Source organism: Sphaerodactylus townsendi, linkage group LG15 (assembly GCF_021028975.2).
Source record: "Sphaerodactylus townsendi isolate TG3544 linkage group LG15, MPM_Stown_v2.3, whole genome shotgun sequence".
NCBI lineage: Eukaryota > Metazoa > Chordata > Lepidosauria > Squamata > Sphaerodactylidae > Sphaerodactylus > Sphaerodactylus townsendi.
In genome coordinates, this window is record NC_059439.1 from 3,097,637 (window position 1) to 3,117,923 (window position 20,287).

General features: G+C 44.6%; 2 protein-coding genes across 4 annotated transcripts in view; both read left to right on the top strand.

Moving 5' to 3' along the window:
* Nucleotides 1-20,287, top strand: part of KCNH6 (potassium voltage-gated channel subfamily H member 6) — a 534,004-nt gene that overhangs the window by 263,401 nt on the left and 250,316 nt on the right. The window lies entirely within an intron of this gene.
* Nucleotides 1-20,287, top strand: part of TANC2 (tetratricopeptide repeat, ankyrin repeat and coiled-coil containing 2) — a 243,193-nt gene that overhangs the window by 199,425 nt on the left and 23,481 nt on the right. For all 3 annotated transcript variants that reach the window (XM_048516921.1, XM_048516922.1, XM_048516920.1), the window contains exons 15-19: nucleotides 210-817; nucleotides 11,849-11,957; nucleotides 12,915-13,037; nucleotides 16,994-17,230; nucleotides 19,809-19,994. In XM_048516921.1, coding sequence (XP_048372878.1) covers nucleotides 210-817; nucleotides 11,849-11,957; nucleotides 12,915-13,037; nucleotides 16,994-17,230; nucleotides 19,809-19,994 — 1,263 coding nt within the window. The remainder of the gene's footprint in view (nucleotides 1-209; nucleotides 818-11,848; nucleotides 11,958-12,914; nucleotides 13,038-16,993; nucleotides 17,231-19,808; nucleotides 19,995-20,287) is intronic.

Sequence of the window (20,287 nt, forward strand, 5' to 3'; positions counted from 1 at the left end):
TTTGACTTTACATTTATTTTAAAGGTAGTTTAATAACAATGCTTTGAGCCACTTCACAGACCTTTTGCTGGTATGGCCTGTTTTTGTCCTTTCACTGGAGAGATAAAAACCTTACCTGATACATACTATAACAAAAAAAAACTGGTAATTATATTTTTTTCCATTTTCAACTTCTCCAGAATTTACATTATTCTTTTTTTCCCTCATAGGAAATAATTAAGTTATTACCCTTCCATAGGATATTCCTGGACAGACTGGAAGAAAACGAAGCTATAGATCAGGATCTCCAAGCCTACATCCTGCACCGAATACACAGCAGCTCTGAAATCCAGAACAACATCTCCCTGAACGGCAAGATGGACAACACAACCTTCGGCAAACTCAGTTCTCATCTCAAAACCCTGAGCCAAGGATCCTACCTGTACCTGAAGCTCACTTTTGATCTCATAGAAAAGGGCTACCTGGTCTTAAAAAGCTCGAGCTACAAGGTGGTCCCGGTCTCCCTTTCAGAAGTATATTTGTTGCAGTGCAATATGAAATTCCCAACGCAGTCTTCCTTCGATAGGGTGATGCCACTCTTGAACGTGGCCGTGGCATCCCTGCACCCCTTGACTGACGAGAACATTTTCCAGGCTATCAATGCAGGGAGCATTGAAGAAACCTTGGACTGGGAGGACTTCCAGCAGAGGATGGAGAACCTCTCCATGTTCCTTATCAAACGCAGAGACATGACCCGGATGTTTGTCCACCCGTCTTTTCGAGAGTGGCTGATCTGGAGAGAGGAAGGAGAAAAGACCAAGTTCCTTTGTGACCCAAGGTAAGTAACCCACTAATTTTCACGGTTTTCTGGAACATATACTTCTAAAAAATTCAATCTGGATTGAAAATAAATGCCATACTGTCTATGCTTGCATCGTATCAACTTATTGTGGGAATAGAAAAATTATGTTTGTTGTTCATTTTTGGTTTTGGGTTAATAGCAGTGAATGAAAGGGATAAAAGCCTGGCCTGCCCAGAGCAGAAAAGGGAGTTTGTCACAGTCATACATACAAAACCTTTATTAGGCATTGAAAGCACAAAAGATTAAATAAAAAGCAAGCATTGGCAAGTGAGATTATTCTATGCATGGAGAGCCAGTGCAGAATAAATTATTCTAGAATATCTGATAGAAACTTGGCTACCGAGGTTACAATCAAAGGAGAAGACTTGTTTAACAAGAATATAACCTTCCCAGCTGTTGTATATTCATTAAACTTTACAGGGAACAAACCAAAGAGGCTTCTCCTGTACCCCTCATGTTTGGAGCAGTAGAGCAGTATGTGTTCCATAGATTGAGTCTCAGAAATGCAGCGAGGACATTTATGATATTGTGGGGCAATCCTGGTAAACCTCCCTTGTAATATAGTGGAGGGGAAGGAGTTGCAGCATGCCCTGGTAAATACCCACCTTTAGTTGGGCTCTAGGAGTTGGGTCAGGTAATCTGCCATCTGATTAATTTTAAATTTGATGTTATAATAAAGGGGGGAACAGCTGCTTCGAGCTTTGTCCTGCAGAACTTGGAACTCCTGGTCTAGTTTGTCACAATCTAATGGTCTGCTTCTGATCTGAACCACACCAAATCCAAAGAAAGTCCGGAAACTGTCTCTTGGACCAGCTTTGTCAACTTTTCTACCTGAAGAATGCTTGATTGGCTTAAAAGGAAGAGAGTAACTACAGAGGGATGGTTGCCCTTGGCTGGCTGTAGGGATGGTGGGTCAAGAGGACAGTGGCCTCTGGGGCCCTGATGCTTGTTACGGGTGAGGCAGGGGGGAGGGGCTGTCTTGAGGTCTTTTGAACCCAACCAGATGTGATGGATGCTAGCCTGGTTTCAACACCTCTTAATGGGGTTTTAATGATTTAAAGATTATAGAGCCATTTACTATGATTTATTTAACGATTTGAGATTTATTGATTTTATTTGTGCTCTATTTATATATTCATGTTCACCGCCCTGAGCCCTTCGGGGGAGGGCAGTATATAAATGTAATTAATAAATTAGTAAACAAACAAACAAACAAACAAACAAACAAACAAACACAGGCTGCCCTGATGACAGCTGCGGTCGGGGACAGGGAACACCTTTGCTGTGATCTAATTTTGGTGATCTTACTAAGATGGACTTACTGGCTGAGGTAAACTCAACCCTGGAGTGCAGGCTGCTCTTGGCCCACAAAAGCAGGTACCGCTGCACCAGTTCTGAGAGCACCTGATTTCCAAAAGCCCTTCATATCATACACAGATGCTTCAAGCATCAGCAGTGGAGCCGGGCTTTGCTAGATGGGGGAAATCTGGAGGCCAGCATTCTATTCTCTACCTAAGGTGTCAATTGGCAGATAGAGAGCAGCACCGTGTCTGGCTATAGTGTGTCGTGGGCTCAGAGTCAGCCAGTCAGGAGTCCTCTGATGAGGAGTACTGGCAGGATGACCCCTCTGTGTTGGAGCCCTGGTCAGCTGGGCTTCAAGTGCGGCCGGAAGCTTCACAGGATGCAGACAGAGTATGCCCAAGTCAAGAGTTGATGGTCAGAGCACCTGACAGCCTTCTGCCGCACCTGCATGCAGACAGAACTCAGACAAACTGGAGTGCCTGGCCTGACCTACCTTTGACCTTCGACTGCCCCTTCGCAGACCTGTTCCTCCGGACTCAATGTAAGGCTGCTTTCTCCCTCTCTCGCATCTGTGCCTGCCATCAGTTGTACCTGATTCTCTGTGAGCCCGGCAGGCCAGGGCATAGTGTGACTGTGGGGAAATTGGGGGAGGAAATTTACCATAAGAGCCAATGTGGCCCATTGAGGGATAATCCCCCACCCCGACACACAGACCCCTTGTGCTGTTTGCCTGTCAAGTATCCTGAGATGAGCTGCTGTTCTCCTCAAGTCTCAATTTATCTTTGCAGAACTAAGGTTGTCCTTTTAACCCCCATGCATTGTTGGAACGCTGAGATGCATCAAAGTGACACCGAAAGCAGTTTTGTGCTTGAGTAGATGCAACTGCTGTGGGAGACGGTGTCTGCAGCCAACTCAAGTCTGCTCCCGGCAGTTGCTTTTTAGACACAAGTTGTAGCATTCATGTTGTGGGATCCTGTAGGGTTCCATTGTTCTTCTTGCTGTTGAATATCATCTACATGAAACCACAAGGTGAAATTCTCTGGGGATTTGAAGTGAGGTGCCCCAATATATGGATGATCCACTCCCAGCTTTGTTTCTCTTCATGGTTGGATCTGTGGACATTCTGATCAGGTGCCCAGAGGAGGTAGTGGGATGGCCAAGGGCCATTAAATTGAATCCCAGCCCAGACAAGGCTGAGGTGCTCTTGGTCTGTCCATCCTGGAAGGGGTTGTTCTGCATCTGAAAGAGCCAGCTTTATGTTTGAAGGTGCTTCTACATTCTGGCCTGTGTTTAAGAACATAAGAACATAAGAACAAGTCAGCTGGATCCAGCACTCTGCTACTCGCAGAGGCCCACCAGGTGCCCTTTGGGAGCTCGCATGCAGGATGTGAAAGCAATGGCCTTCTGCGGCTGTTACTCCCGAGCACCTGGTCTGTTAAGGCATTTGCAATCTCAGATCAAAGAGGATCAAGATTGGTAGCCATAGATCGACTTCTCCTCCATCAATCTGTCCAAGCCCCTTTTAAAGCTACCCAGGTTAGTGGCCATCACCACCTCCTCTGGCAGCATATTCCAAACACCAATCACACGTTGCGTGAAGAAGTGTTTCCTTTTATTAGTCCTAATTGTATAGATGTTAAATAGTGTCAGAGAGAGAACAGTCCCTTGCAATTGCCCCCACAGACAAGGGGTTTTTGTTGGGACTCCCTCTCCCCTAGTGCTACCTACTATGCCCACTCCCGGAGAAATTAGACCTGCCAGTCCGAGGCTGTCCCCTGCACTCCAGTAATGAAAGGTGAGTAGAGGGCAATCCAAAGTCAAGGGGGGAGGCAAGAGGGTAGCGTTAGGGGAGGGCAATCCAAAGTCAAGGGGGAGGCAAGAGGGTAGCGTTAGGGGAGGGCAATCTAAAGGCAAGATGCCACCACTGAAAAGGTTTCATTTCTGTTTGCCACCTTCCTCACCTCTGAAGGAGAGCAGGACTTCAGAGGTGCATCTTGGCCAGTGGGGTGTACATTATGGGAGAAGGTGATACAAAAATTGTACACATGACAGCAGGGGTAGTTCAGAATCTCATTCTGGGGGCAGGACAATCTTGCATGATTACATTTGATCTGGTAGGATACATCTCAGGGTTTGCCTTGGATCCTAAGCTGTTAGTTGGCAAGCAGGCCCACCAACATTTTGAATAAACATTTCGATTCGATTTCGAATACCTTTAATGGCATATAGATTGTTTAAGATTAGCTTAGCAAGATAATAACAGCCTTTACAACTTTACAATTTCTGACGAGTTAAAATAACACCATTTAAAAATTTAGCCACCGCTTCCAACAGCTCGTAGTTGTGGCTGTTTAAAAGATATATAACCTTCTGTTTATCTGTAATGCCTTCACTTCCATGCAGGAAGGGGATTATGTGCTTCTTCCTACCTATCTCATAAAAGGGACAATCCAACAGCATATGAGAGATACTTGTTTCCCACAGAACCCATGCCACACGGGCATTTCCTTCTTTTATGTGGGGATTCCAAGGTGGCATACCACAGCCAAAGGAAGAAGGCAGGGCATTACACCTAGCTAAGGTGATTGTGTTCTACTTCACCGGCCTCAACCAGGAGATAAAGGTGACTGGGCTGCAATTAGTCTATATCTGTAGGTATTCCCAGAGAGATCGGGGAACAGGTTTTATTAGCTTCCTCTAGCATCTGTTTGAAACTCTCTGTCAAAAAAGTCTCTTCTTGATAGGCCCCTATAGACCTCCCTGCTCTGTTAGCATTAGCAGGTCCTCCAAAGGAAATGCCTGGCAACTCATTAAAGTTTGGCTTCGATTTTAACTCCACCACTGGAGTTGTGTGGAGGATGGAGCGTCCCTGGGATGTGGTATATAGCCAGTCCAGTTCATCTCGATTAAAACAAGTCCTGGCCCAAAACTTGAATGTATGCGGCACCAGGCCAGAGTTTCCAGCCACGATGCTGGCCTGTTTCTAAGCACAGGGCCGCATAAGGGAACAGGAATGGGGCAAGCCAAGGATTTTATACAGAAAGTATGACTGGACCCTTTCAACCTCTCTGCTCCACTGCCCCTATCCAGATGGGGATCCCATAAAGGATTTGTTGACTCACTTTGGCATTAAATGCTCTCAACGCTGCAGGGATGTATCCTCGGCCTTTCCCATAGAGGAAGCGTGATAATGGCTGAGAGCACTTCTAATTTAGCGGCGGAGATGGCCCGATTCCTATGTAGTGTCCAGGAGGCCCCTATGATGGTAGGTAAGCCTCTAGGTATTTATATGACTGCATCTGCTTCCGAAGAACTACTGTGGCCTATCCAGCCAATTGGTGGCTTCTCCATTTTATGGGTAAATACGCACAATTTTGGATTTATCTAAGTTAAGTTTACCAAATCGGTTGAGTGTGCAGTATTCTATACCTAACACTCCTAAAGCTCTCCTTAGTCCCACTGCGTGAAGGCGAGGAGAGGGTACAACTGCATCATCCAACTGGAAACAGAAGCAGGGGTATGGAAGTTGAGTCCAGAGTTGGACTATGTACTTGGAGCCTCACCAGATGTGGAAAGCTAGATCGTTAATAAAGAGCTTAAAGGAGTGCTTAGGAGCCAATCACGCAACCTTGTTTTACCTGCTTTAGTAAATTGGCAGATTTTTTGGGGTTAACAATCCCTCCATGTTACATCTCACGTGGCAATAGGTGTTTGTGTGCAGGATCTTAATTAATTCAAACAACCTTGGCTCCTACCACACCTTGGCTGCTGAGTTTCTTCCAGAGAATCTCTCTATTAACAGAATCAAATGCACTTGGAGATGGATAAAGGCTGCATACAAGGGGCTCTTTTTCCTCTTATATTTTAGTTATCCAAACAACTTAACACCAGGGCAGGTGGTCGGGGGTTGACTTACCCCTTTGGAATCCAATTTGTTTCCTTCCCTATGACATTTTTATCAACAATCCAATCAGTTGGCAATTTCCCAAAAGGAGATTATTTGGCATAAAGAAGTTTCCCAAGACCGAGAGAAGACTGATTGGTCTATAATTGGAAATGGACTATTGGGGTCACCCTTCTTATAGATAGGGATGATAATTGAGTAGCTCCACACAATTAGAATTATGCCTGTTTGGTTAACCATGTTAAACAATAAATTGCCAATATAAGGGACCACCATTCCCTAAATACTATAAACAACTCTGGAAGAAGAGTGTCAGGACCAGCAGCTTTACCTACGTTTAAGTTGGCTTATAAGTTTCCCAATCTCAAGAGAGGACCACGGGGAGGCCAGGGGTTGTCAGAAGGTGGGAACATGAACCAGGGTGGAATGAGAATTCTGGCACTCCCCCATTTGTTTTAAAAAACCTCATACCATTGTGATCTTGAGATACTAGAAGGGAAGGATACACTTTATCTCTAAACCCACCAGTGACTATTTTCCAGAATCTTCTAGAATTCGTTGTCCTGTACTGATTGAATCAAGGAGATTCCAGCAGCGATCAAGTGCCTCTTGTTGAGTTAGTCCGTGGTTGCTGAAATGCTAAGTGCGTTTTTAGCAGTAAGAGTAAGATGTAGGCAGGCTATCCCATTTTTTTTTGGCTTTTATAGTTTTTGTAAATTTCCCGCAGTGAGTGTTTTATGGCCATACTCCTAGAGCAGAATTCCAACCTGCGTGGAGATTTATTGGGCAAGGATACATTCTTGCGTTGGGACTGTTGGATTAAATCCTAAATTTTTGTGGTGATGTCATCAAGTTTTAAAACCATCTCATCCGGGGATGGAGCACTTAGCATATCCAACCTCAGTTGCTTCAGCTCTTGAGAGCTGAGAAGCTGTGTAATTTTGTACTCCAATGCCTCAGACCATCTAACTCTAGGAAGTAAGTGATCTGGCAAACTCACTTCAGCTATTACGACTGGGGATGGGGAGGAGGTTTATATTTTAGTATAACTGAAAGAGGCGGATGGTCACTTAAATGGAGGAATATTATTACCTGGAATTCACCTACATATTCAAAAAGGTTGGGGGGATATTAAAATATAATCCAACCACACCTACTCCCCTTCCTAATGGCAAAGGTGACCTCTCCAGAGCTACTAAATTGAGTAAGTCCATTTAATATGCATAGATTGTTCTGTATGGCAAAAGAAATTAGCTCTTTCCCAGCTATATTTGAGTTATTATCTTTGGAGGGAACCTAGGAAGTGGGAAAGAACCAGGGGAAGGGAATTATCAAGTTTCAAACCCCAAAGGGTGTAATCAGGGCAGTCTAGATTTACCTCCAATTCGAAGACATTAAAGGTCACCCACGCTACCACTATTTCAGTCATAGGATATAGTTGTTTCCGGAGCTATCAAGGTAGTCCTGCTTGATACACATCCAATGTGAATGGGCCCGGTTTCACACTATCCGCTTGCCCATTAGGGGGAAGGTAGATGTTAACCACTAGGAGGGGAGAGATCAAGCCCTCACATAGAATAGCCTAGGCTAAATGATGAAAGTAGCATACTATGGCCCAACTCTGTAATCTGGAGGTTCAATTCTTGTGCTACCAAGATTGCCAGACCATACCTGGGTGCCTTCCCATCTTATTAGACTTATGGGCAGGAAGACAATGGGCTTGATATCAACTAGGCTACAATAGGGAGAGGGGTCCAAGTTTCTTGGAACATGAAAGTATGTTAAAATCTTTAAGGAAATGTTAAAAAATCGGGATTATTGGCCTTATTTTTCCAACCTGCTATATTCAAGATGATAGGAGGCTGAGAGATGTACTGGGGTCAGATGTTTTATTATCCAGTCAAATCCGCCTCATTTAGTTGGTCCAACACCCCATTACTATCGTGAAATACACACCCATTGCGAGAATCCACACCCCTCAATAGGGTTGTTCGTTACTTTAGATCTGAGGGGGCGAGTCATTGGGAACCAGATCAAGATCTGGTTCTAATAGAAACAGTCTTCCAGTGCTGCATACTCCATAAGTTCTTATTACCCAGATATACCTTCCGAAGATTTAAGCGTTGCTTGGCCCACTACCCTTGTGGAATATCTGTCAATCTCATAATCTTCTGTTTTGAATGGTTGTACTTGGCCCAGCGTTAGAATTGGAAGCTGTATCATTATTGATGCATGTTTTTGCCAGGGACCGTTTACAACTTTGCGTCTTGCTTTGAATCTCCTCTAGGTCTAGGGCAAGTAGGTTACATGTGTCCAACTGGCTACGGGTTTGTTTTTGTGGTCTTAGAGATTAAAGGGAGCTGCTCTGGTCTCATCTGCAGCTCACTCTCCTGAGGCTACTTGCACTTTGGTCACCGTTGCATTGGCAACTTCCCATGCCTTCTCCAGATCTACTTGATGTATTGTCTATTTTGCATGCACTTGCAGGAATCCCTTTTTTCCTTTATTGATAACGTCTCAGTCTGCTTCCCCATTAGGTCCCTTTCCCCTTAAGATGTAGCTTTTACATTTAGCCAATGACAGCTTTTTTAAGTAGGACCAGTCGATCAGGAATTAGTATGCCTGTTGGGCTCCACTGCAAGCTATCTGATGTTATCTTGTCCTCCATGGTGCTGCACTTGGTAGAACTTTCCAGCCAGCTTCAGTACTTTCCATGAGAGGCATGCACAGCCACTGTCATGGGGGGGAGTGATCACTGTGTAATACACTGTGTCAATTCCAAGTTGTTTAACTCCTTGCATTTTATGTTGCATGCAAATTAGGGTTTTTCGAGATTAAGGGGCTATATTTAAGTTTGTAAATACTTTCGGGTTGGCATTACCCTTGGCATAAGTTCCGATGTTGGTACGCAACAACCTGTTAGAATTATTTCACTTGAGTTGAAGGTTAAAAAATAATTCTTAATGGCTCATTGGTCCCAAAGTTCTGCGTGATTAGTTTGAATACTGACACTAAGGGTCAATGAAACTTTGGCTTCTTCCTCCAGTAAGATGCTTAGATGATGCCATGGCAGAGTTCTGTGGAGTGCCAACTAGGGAGGAACCCCTGATATCGCGAACACTCTCAGACAAACCTTCTTACCGTCTCCTTAGCTTTTCTTGCCGTTGGTCACATATGTTATTCCCAAAGGAAGGGACTTCCAGGTTTGAATTAAAGCTACTGGAACCATGGATTTCCCCTACATTTGTAATGTTTTGGTAGAGTTCAATGTAGCATTAATTGTCCCTTAGCTCCTTGAATATAGCTGCCACAGTATCTGCCATAAAAGGTACAGAAGAGTCAGAGAATCTGGTTCCATTGGTAGGGTGGCAGCAGCATCATAATGAGAATCAAGGTCATTAGGCATGGAGGAGGCCCGGTGGAGGTGTAGTATCATTACCCATACTCTCTATGGGCTGTGTCACCGCTTATTTGTGGTATCGGCTCCTTTTGAACTCTCTGCATTAAGGCCCTCTCTAATAGTCAAGGGAACTGCTATCCGAAGATTGAACTCTCTTCAGCATGCTTAGCTTGGGGGCCTCTCCATCCCAAGGGCTGGAACCGATTTTCTGTGGGGATTGTAGAACTCCCTCACTGGAGAGCCTGACTTTGCTCCACTGGCACTTGTGTGAGCAAAGAAGTTGCCTATAATTTTTAATTGTTTGGAGCATGGATTGGGGCTAGTATCTTCCCTATCACGACAACGTTTCTTACAGCCCATCTCACAATGGGATTTAACTTGCTGTGCTACTAGAGGTTTTTATAATAGCAGCTTGTCAGCTCCTGCCAGCTTTGATAGTTTGATAATTTATGATGTTTTAACTAGCCCAGAGGGCCGTGGCTGTAGTTTGCCTTGAAGTAGAATTATCTCTCCCACCACCAAAGCGTAGAGCAGCTCTGCTGAAAGTGAGAGGTTGAGGTAATTTATGAATTGTTTTGCAACCTCTCTACCTACTAGAAGTCAAATTCTTCCACACAGCTTTTGCACCAACTTCTTCTAGGCTTTAAGGGGGTGACTTAGAATAACTTGGGCCTTCGAGAGGGAGATAATAGGTAATTACAAAGAAAATGTTTACTGGCAGCTGGCTCCTCACAGCCCCCCTCCAGAGGCGAGACTAGCCTTCATCTTCTCTCTCTAATTGATTAGTTTAAAACTTCCCTTAAAGCTTTTGGGGATTCTAAAACCTTAAGGCTTAGAGCAGAGATTCTAAAACCAAAACAACAATGAACCCCAATAAAACAATAAAACAGTGAAAACAATTAGATAGAGAGCTGAAAGTAGTTACTAAAAAAAAATAAAATAAATTTTTTTTAAACCTTTTTTTAAAAAAAGTTAAACGGGCTCTAATTACCCTAATAAAAGGAGGCTGGTTTCAAGCCCAGCAATAAAGAATGGTGTTAAAAAAGTTGAAAAAAATACTAAAGAAGCTAAACTAGAATTAAAAGCCAACAATGGCTGGAAAATAATAGGTTTAAAAGTTTAAAACAAACTCAAAAATAACACGGAGCCCAGTAAATGAGCTCAACTGGCATGTTGCCCGCATTAAGCATGAATGATAAAACAATTTTAGATTAAAAGAAGAGCTAGTAGATAAAAAGTGAGTGAGGTAAAATAACTTTTTAAGAGCTTATCTTAAAAATGCGGAGGAGCTCGTCAGGGAGCGACCGCACGGAACGGCAGCCGGAACCGGAACCCTATTAGTCCTAATTCTTCCCCTCAGCATTTTCAATGTATGGCCCCTGGTTCTAGTATTGTGAGATTGTGAGGTTGAAGGCTCAGTTCTCCTCTGTGCCACATAGCGCCTTTTACTCACATTATCGTGTCACAAGGATCCATGCTGCAGTCATATCCAGGTTACATTACTGTGTTGCGCTGTACATATGGCTTAATTTGAAAATGGTCCAAACACTTCAGTTGGTCAGATTGTTGTTGGTTATGAGAATTGTATCTTCTGTCTTCTGAAAAAAATCTACTCAGTTTGTGGGCGCAATTCAGGCTCTTATTCTGCAAGGCCCTTAAATGCTTTTAGGCCAGGACATCTGAAGGACTGTCTCCACCCACAGTGCGTAGCTTGCTAGTTAAGGTCTGCCTCCTAAGCATTTTCTGTGACGGCACCTTGCATTTGTGACACTTTCCTCCTTTAGGCTCACCTGGTGCCAACCATACTGCTTTTCAGATACCAAACCAAAACATGTCTTTTTAGCTAGACTTTTTAATAAAGGAGATGATCTGTTTAGCTGTTTTATAATCTTCTTATGGTTTGACGTATGTTTTGTGGATATCTTTGTGGTGGTGTTAGTTTCCTGGCTTGCTTTTAATTGATAATTTAATGTGATTTTATGGTGTTTTTTGTGATAAACAGCTTCAAACAGGACTCTGGAGGGGCAGCTTAAACATTGCCTAAGTACATAAATAAGGACTGTTTTATTCACACATTAGACATTAAAACATTGTTATTTTATTTGAGCAGAAAATGTCTCAAGAAGGACTCTCATCTGTTTCTTTGGGAGGTAAAATATGATAGCCTGAAGAAACAGCTAGCAATTAAAAATGTGCAGATGTATTTTTAATTGTCTTGTGGTTCTGAAGCATGTAAGGTATTCAGAAGCATTTAATACATTCAGATTATTTTTCTGTCATGAAGGAATTAAGGCAGCACAGACTTACAAAAGGGGTGTGGTGTGTGTGTGTGTGTGTGTGTGTGTGTAATTCCACTTTCTTTTTCCCATCCTGTTTCTTCTGTCTGTTGTCTCTTGTCCAGGAGTGGCCATACGCTGCTTGCCTTCTGGTTTTCTCGTCAAGAGGGAAAGCTGAACAGACAACAGACGATTGAGCTGGGGCATCATATTCTCAAAGCACACATATTCAAGGTAGTGCTAAAGTGTGTCCACTGTGACTCGGGAGAATCAATGCTGCTATTCATGTTCTCAGCACGGGTGAAAACTGTAAACTTTCTGGCAGCCATATTAATACCTTACCCCGGGTCAGCAGGGCCTCCTCTCCCTTTGTCTGAATCTCCTCTGCTGGGTGAAGGGAGACGAACAGTTTGAGGAGGCCGCCTCGCAGACCTGGCATGTTTTTCTAGTGTTACCAGACATCTGCCATGGCAGAAGATAACCAAGCAAAAACTGAGCCAGAGAAGGAGAGCGGGGAAGGCATCCTCCATGCAATTTTGTGTACCCCTCCTTCTTTCTCTTCTGGGAGGGAGTCTATCATGCCCTCTCCTCCTATTGGTGAGTGCCTGCAAAGAGCCCAGAGAGACCCAAGAGCAGAAATAAGCAATGTTCCTCAGAAGGAGTGAAGAGCCAGGAGCCCCAGAGGTCTACCTGTGGTGGTCTTGCAGGTTCTCACAGGGTTGCCGTGCACCTGTTAAGGGCCAATCGCACCCACACTTGTGGGAGGGAGCTTCAGTGCTGTTCTCTGCTGGGACTGCTCCTTGGGGCTCTCTTCCAACATTTATTTAATGACTTTTTCCACGATTAAGGAAGAAAGGGCTGCATCACTCTGCCCCATTCCTGCTACCAAGGAGCAACAAAATGTTAGTTCTTCCTTTCATGTTCCTTCTGGCACTTTGAATCCTAGCTGGAGTGGCACAGAGGAAATTGACACACACACGCAAAGCTGCACCTCAAGGCAGTTGGAACAGATCTTGCCAATCTTAGGGCTCTCTAATAGTCTGCATGGGGCTTGACTGAGGAGCAGCACCCTTTGCGTCTGTCCCTTTAAAGCAGACTTTGCCTGCTAGTAGATTTTGTGCTTGAATTTCCCATGTATTGGTATTGTGAAACAAAAACTAAGTGATAGGACTGAGAATGTTTCTTTTGCAGGGGCTGAGCAAGAAAGTTGGGGTCTCTTCATCCATTCTCCAAGGGCTGTGGATTTCCTACAGCACAGAAGGCCTCTCCATGGCTCTAGCCTCTCTGCGGAACTTGTACACACCCAATATCAAGGTAATGGAGACATCAGTGGTGTAGTGGTTAAGAGCGGGTGCATTCTAATCTGGAGGAACTGGGTTTGATTCCTCACTCTGCCGCTTGAGGCTTATCTGGGGAATTCAGATTAGTCTGTGCACTCCAACTCATGCCAGCTGGGAGAAGGCGGGCTAGTACCATGCTGAGACGGGAGATTGCGGACAACACGGGGAGTTTGTTGTGACGGGGCGGCAGAAGAACCATGGACTTGTAAGGCCGGGGCGTTGAGTCGCGCAGGCGGAAAAGGGGGATATAAATCCAAACTCTTCTTCTTCATCATCAGTGAGTGGCTGTCCTTCAGGAGGCCCCAGACCATTGAGAGTCCAGTGAAACTGGGTGCCAGCACCAGGCCCATGACAAAAGAAGTGCCAATTTGGCTCCAGCTCAGGCAGTTTGCAGGGATTTCTTTCTTCCTTTGACTTGAGCAGTAGCAGTGGGGTTAGGCGGGGACCTTGTATAGCCAATGTAATGGCCTCTTTGTGCCCTCCACAGAGATGCAAATAGGATGTTTGCAAATGGTCTGTTTCATGTGGTGGGGCTCTAGCTGTTTTATATGCCAAGGAAAGCTTGGGCCCTTTCCGCACGGGCCAAAAATGACGGCCTGGGGGCGGTAAAAATGGAGGTCGGAGGGCAGCGTGGGCGGGGCTGAGGAGGCCACTTGGGGCTGGCTGACTCACGAGAGGTAAATGGGAAAGGGAAGGGGAAGAAGGCGTCTCCATCGCTGTGGGCAGCCTGCAGCCTGCCGAGCCTCTCCAGAAGGCCCGTCCGCATGCCTGCATGCCAACGGCCTCCGCCTCCACGCCGGCAGAATTCTTGCCGGCGTGGAGGCGCCTCAATGGCCGTGCGGAAACGGCCTTGGATTCTCACCTAGTTGGCTTTGCAGAGGCTGGAGGAAGAGAAGGACTTCTTTCCATTCATGCCATTCCACCGTCCTGAGCTTTTCCACTGGCTTCCTGAACATTCTGGTGCAGGGGAAATTGGCTCTTGTATTAATACTGATTTCCATATGCAGTTGGACAGCGTTGAATCTGCTCTGTGTTTTCACAGATTGCTTTTCCCCATCTCCATTGCTTGGAGTTTAACTGTTCAAGGAGAATGTTGTGTTCTCTTTTCATTCATGTTATTCACTGAAACTGCAAGGTTATGAATTAGATAAAATGCAAAGTCTCTAGAAACTTTCTAGTGATGGGTGGCACATTTCTAGGGTGCAGAAGTAAGGGAAAGAGAAAAAGCGTTGTCCGCCTGCCTTCTTTCTCCCTGCTCTTCTCCTCAGAGGCATCCGGGTGGGCTTTTGCTCTAACCCAGGGGTAGGGAACCTGCGGCTCTCCAGAGGTTCAGGAACTACAATTCCCATCAGCCCCTACCAGCAAGGCCAATTGGCCATGCTGACAGAGGCTGATGGGAATTGTAGTTCCTGAACATCTGGAGAGCCGCAGGTTCCCTACCCCTGCTCTAACCGGACAAAATTATCCTTGATCCTCATTTGAGAATCAGAACCACCCCTATCAACAAGGACTGTTTTGCCTGCAATGGTTGACACGCTGGTGCCAACTGAGTCATACCAAGTGGTGCCCCAGGGCACATCAGGGTGACTTGTGACAGCTGCTGATAACTCTTGGAGAGAAAATTAAATCAATTCAAGGCATCTGGGAAACTCTGGACAGATTTCCATCCATTCTGTTTTTTTCAGAGGGTTAGTAATTCCGCCATGCATCTGAATGATTCAGTTACACCCGATGCAGATAAATACACAAGAGAGTACCCCTCTGCCTTTCCGCATGAGTCATTGCTGTGGGCAACTCTCATTCCAGTTGGAAGGAAAACAATGTTTAGAGCTACAGAGGATGGGCATCTGATGGAAAGATAGTTTACAGTTCTCTGAGTATAATATGTTCAGCACGGCAAGCTCAGCATCCTGGAACCTCTAACATTTTAGCATTGGGAGGGATAGTTTAGACCAGGGGTGTCAAATTCACAGCCCTCCAGATATTCATAAACTAAAATTCCCATCAGTCCCTCTCAATATGAGCATTGGCTATATTGGCAAGGGCTGATGGGAATTGTAGTTCATGAACATCTGGAGGGCCACGAATTTGACACCTGTGGCTTAGACAGTCAGCATGATGCTGGCAGGGGAGGATGGGAACTGTAGTCCATAACATCTGGAGGGCCGCAAGTTTGACATCTGTGGACTAGAGTTTAGGACGTGTGAATCCCACTGTGCTGTGGAAGCTGGGTTAGGTCCTGGTACCGTATGTACTCATGTATAAGTCGACCCGCATATAAGTCGAGGCACTTAATTTTACCACAAAAAACTGGGAAAACTTATTGACTTGCGTATAAGTCGAGGGTGAGAAATGCAGCAGCTGCTGGTAAATTTCAAAAATAAAAATAGATACTAGTAAAATTACATCAATTGAGGCATCAGTAGGTTAAGTGTTTGTGAATATTTATTTCAAAGAAAAACAGTAAACTGGCTCTGTAAGTGGAAAAGAGGGTCAACAAGAACAATATGGTCTCAACAGTAACTTTAAAAGTACAAAAACATTAGCTCAATCAGCAACCAAGCTAAAACACAGGAGTTAAAATCCTTCAAAACTGGATTCCTCATCATCATCTGTATGTCCAAATGTAACCCAACTTAGATTTTAACAGGGATATTATCAGAAATGGAAAATCTACTATAAGATTCCATTGTAAACAATGGGGGATGGGGCACCTTTTTGGGGATCAATAACTTTGGATCCCCTGACCCAAACTTCACCAAACCTGGCTGGTATCATAAAGAGACTCTCCTGATGAGACCAGCCAGGTTTGGTGAAGTTTGGTTCAGAGGGTCCAAAGTTATGGATCCTCAAAAGGGTAGCCTTATCTACTAATAGCTCCCATTGAAAACAATGGGGAATGGGGGCATCTCCTTTGGGGGTCCATAACTTTGGACCCCCTGAACAAAACTTTACCAAACTTGGCTGGTATCATCAGGAGTGTCTTCCGAGGGTACCCTGAAATTTGGTGTCGCTAGCATAAAAACTGCACCCCCTGCTGGCTGGCAAAGTAAAAACACACAAAAAAATTTAATAACCCGCATATAAGTCAAGGGGAGCTTTTTCAGCATTAAAAATGTGCTGAAAAATTCGACTTATACATGAATATATACGGTAGTGAGAAAAGCAGGGTATGAAGGAAGTGAGGAAATAAAACGCTTCTGCTTCAGTCCTTAGAATACTTCAGTCCAAAACTCTTATTTCTGCTGTGTTTGAAGCATACCAACTTGTACTGTTCCCTTTCTGTATGATGAACATCAAGGTCCTGATTTCTTCTCTAGCTTGGGTTGTATGCGTAAGCCAGAGAAGAACTGCCACGCCCGCTTCTCCTTCTGCATGCGGCTTTTGGCAGCAGCTCAGGCTGGTGGTACTCAAGGCAGCTACACCTGGGCAGCCAAGTCCCTGGCAAGTTGAGAAGGGCCTTGTCCAACACCTCAGATTTTGTGTATTGTCGAAGGCTTTCACGGCCGGAATCACTTGGGTGCTGTGTGGTTTCCGGGCTGTATGGCCGTGTTCTAGCAGCATTCTCTCCTGACGTTTCGCCTGCATCTGTGGCTGGCATCTTCAGAGGATCCTCTGAAGATGCCAGCCACAGATGCAGGCGAAACGTCAGGAGAGAATGCTGCTAGAACACGGCCATACAGCCCGGAAACCACACAGCACCCACCTCAGATTTTGTTTCCTAATATTTGAGGTATGCCTGGAACATCTCGACAAAGGTGATGCCTGGGTGCAGATGTCTCAGATCCTGAGGCCAATTATTGAATCAAGATGGTTGGGGGGGGGGGGTGATCTTGCCTCTAGCTTTAGTTGAGAAAAATAGGGGCCTCACTTACTAGAATTTTTAGAAATGGTCCTCAATCCTGTTTTCCTTTTTCTTTTGTTGTTTAGGTCAGCCGGCTGCTGATTTTGGGAGGTGCCAATGTCAATTACAGGACAGAGGTGCTGAACAATGCCCCAATTTTATGTGTTCAGTCGCATCTGGGCTACACTGAGATGGTGGCGCTGCTGCTGGAGTTTGGAGCTAATGTCGATGCTTCTTCTGAAAGTGGCCTGACGCCCCTGGGTTATGCAGCCGCTGCTGGCTATCTAAGCATTGTGGTGCTCCTGTGCAAGAGGCGAGCAAAGGTGAGGACAGAGGCTGAGCCTCTCATTGTCTTGTGGCCTGGTGGGGTGGGTGTAGAGGGGGTTAAATCCTTGGTTAAATCCTTCCTAAGGAATTTCAGTACAGAAAAGAAATGGTTGTTTGGGGTTAAAACTTTTCACATGCCTCTGAACTGGGAAGATGTAAGTTAAGGATAGACAAGCATTCTAAAGTGTGAATACAGATTCAGAGTGGGTGGGGCTGAATTCAGATGTCACAGTAAACCATGCTTTGTAAATGATTATTTGATTACAAGTTACTGTAATGTGCACTGTCCAACAATGTTGATTGGTGGCTGCTAAACCCAGATTCTAAGACCGTGGTGGCGAACCTTTGGCACTCCAGGTGTTATGGACAACAATTCCCATCAGCCCCTGACAGCTTGGCCAATTGGGAATTGTAGTCCATAACATCTGGAGTGCCAAAGGTTCGCCACCACTGTAAGACATAGTTTGTATCTGGTTTGTTAACTGCAATTATGGTACACAGAGGAACAAGGCCTGCTGAGGGAAAATCAGCTTGGCTTCTCCAAAGAGAAGTCTTGCCACCTCAACATTTTGGAAGTCTTTGAGAAAGTAAACAAACACATAGACAGTGGTGCCCTGTAGAGTTTATGTACTTGGACTTTCAAAGGACTTTTGAAAAGGTACCCCACCAAAGGCTTCCGAGTAAGAGGATGGGTCCACCTATTGATTAAAAGTTGAATAAATGTCTGGAAGCAGGGAGTATGAATAAATGGACAGTTCTTGTCCTGTCATAGTATTAGGGCCAGTACTGTGTAAATTGTTGATAAATAATCTGGATTTGGGAGTGAGCAGTATAGTGGCCAGATTTGCAGATGATATCCCTATTAATAAAATAACATAAGAACAAGCCAGCTGGATCAGACAAGAGTGCATCTAGTCCAGCTCTCTGCTACTCGCAGTGACCCACCAGGTGCCTTTGGGATCTCACATGCAGGATATGAAAGCAATGGCCTTCTGCGGCTGTTGCTCCTGAGCAGGGCTGTGTTCTAGCTCCTTCTTTATTTAATTTTTTAAAAATGACTTAGCTTTCATTCTTTGAAATCCATCCATTTTCAGCCATTGAAAGTGGATGGACACAACCCAAGTACCCGTTTTGCTTTATGCAGATGATGCTGTATTGTTGTCATCTATGGGGTGGGCCTGAAATGCTTGATGAGACGCTGTGCTGAATATTGTGCGATCAACAGATTGGAACTTAATTATGAAAAATTTAAGGTTCTTCTGTTTGCTAAAACTTGGCATTGTTATAACTGGAAGTTAAATTACCATAGCCTTGGACAAGTAAAACAGTTTAGATATCTAGGGCTCCTCTTCCAGTATAACACTTTGTGGAACCCCCATCGAAAATCAGCTATAGCTATAGTATAGCCGATATCACTGCATCAGCTATTACCTGTGTTTTTTAAATAATAATGGTAATCAGTTTGTCCCATTAGCTTTAAAAAACTTCAGCGCTAAAATACTGCGTCCCTTTGCGGATTGGAGCTGTCAGCTGCTCAGTCGAGCTCCCACAATCCACATTTTTATGTAAAATCATGGGAGTGCCCAGGTGCGTTTCTTAACCAGCCCCATGTGCTGAAACTGGCCAATACAAGATGGAGACCTTGGCATGGTTTAGAGCATTTAAGTACTGAGTGTGCGTACACCATAACTCAGACCCCCGAGTCTAATTTATCAGATGCTTACCGAATATCATTTATCTGGCTGCCTAGTTAAAGTCGAGAGGAAGATACACTCTATTGGTCTATCTATTGAGCCCTTTCATTCCTGTTCTGCTTTTGATGCTTACAGAAGCATAAAACACAGATTTTTGGAAATAGAGGCTCCAAATCTTATTTGTGCTGCTTTTAAGGCATACTCCCTATTGAGTCCTGGAATCCCAAGCACACCAGGCCATGTGGCTGAATATCAACACTGTGCCATCTGCCCTACTCTCTGGAAGATTCCAGAGAGTACCATATGCAGAAAGAGAATGCCCTTGTAATTCATGAACTTTTGAAACAGTACAACACATTCTTTGCTGATATTCGGGCCAAGTTCTTAATCCCTGTTTTTGCACTGAGAACCAACTCTTCTCCTGCAGCTTTGAAGTCCTCTTATTAAATAGCCCTTCTGCAGATCTGTGTGAGAGATCAGCCAGTATCCTACAGGGTGCAATAAACCTTTGCGTTGTTAGGAAGCAGTGTTAATTTTAGGTACTGTGAAATCTATAACATGTGCATTTGTATAACTTTGTTTCCTATTACTATTTTCTATTACTTTTTAATTTTAGTCAACTGTGGCTCCTTTTAATTATTATATTGGATTATACTTTTGATGCCAATACAGGTCTGTGTATGTATGTATATATGTATGTACGTGCTGTGGACATAAGGAAGAGGACATCAGTTTCTTCAGAATCCAAGATGGGTGGGCTGTGTCTTGTCCAGAGAAACAAGAATGACTGTAGCAATGTTATGAGAACAAGGATCATAATGAAAGCAGTCAGTTTTAATTGTATTGGGTTATCCCCCCCCCCCCCCCCGTCTTTGCAAAGGTGGATCACTTGGACAAGAATGGTCAGTGTGCCCTGGTTCATGCAGCTCTCCGAGGCCACCTGGAGGTCGTCAAGTTCTTGATTCAGTGTGACTGGGCCATGGCTGGGCAGCACCAGGGGGTGTTCAAGAAGAGCCAGGCCATCCAGCAGGCCCTGATCGCAGCTGCCAGCATGGGATATGCCGAGGTATGTTGCCACTCATGGATGCTGCAAACAAGCTGCGATGAAAAGCAAAACTCTGAATACCAAAAGGGGGGTTAGACAGAGTGACTGAAGTGGTCTTCCTCTCCTCATGAGATGATACAATGGAGGACACGTGACCTGAAGATCACAGCCACCTCCCCGATTCACAAGAGTTACTTGGTAACTCTCACTATTCACACAATAGAACTTCATCTTCTCGACTGGGTAAACTACACCTTTACATATTGATGGCTAACAAGTGTGGTGTAGTGGTTAAAAGTGGTGGACTCTAATCT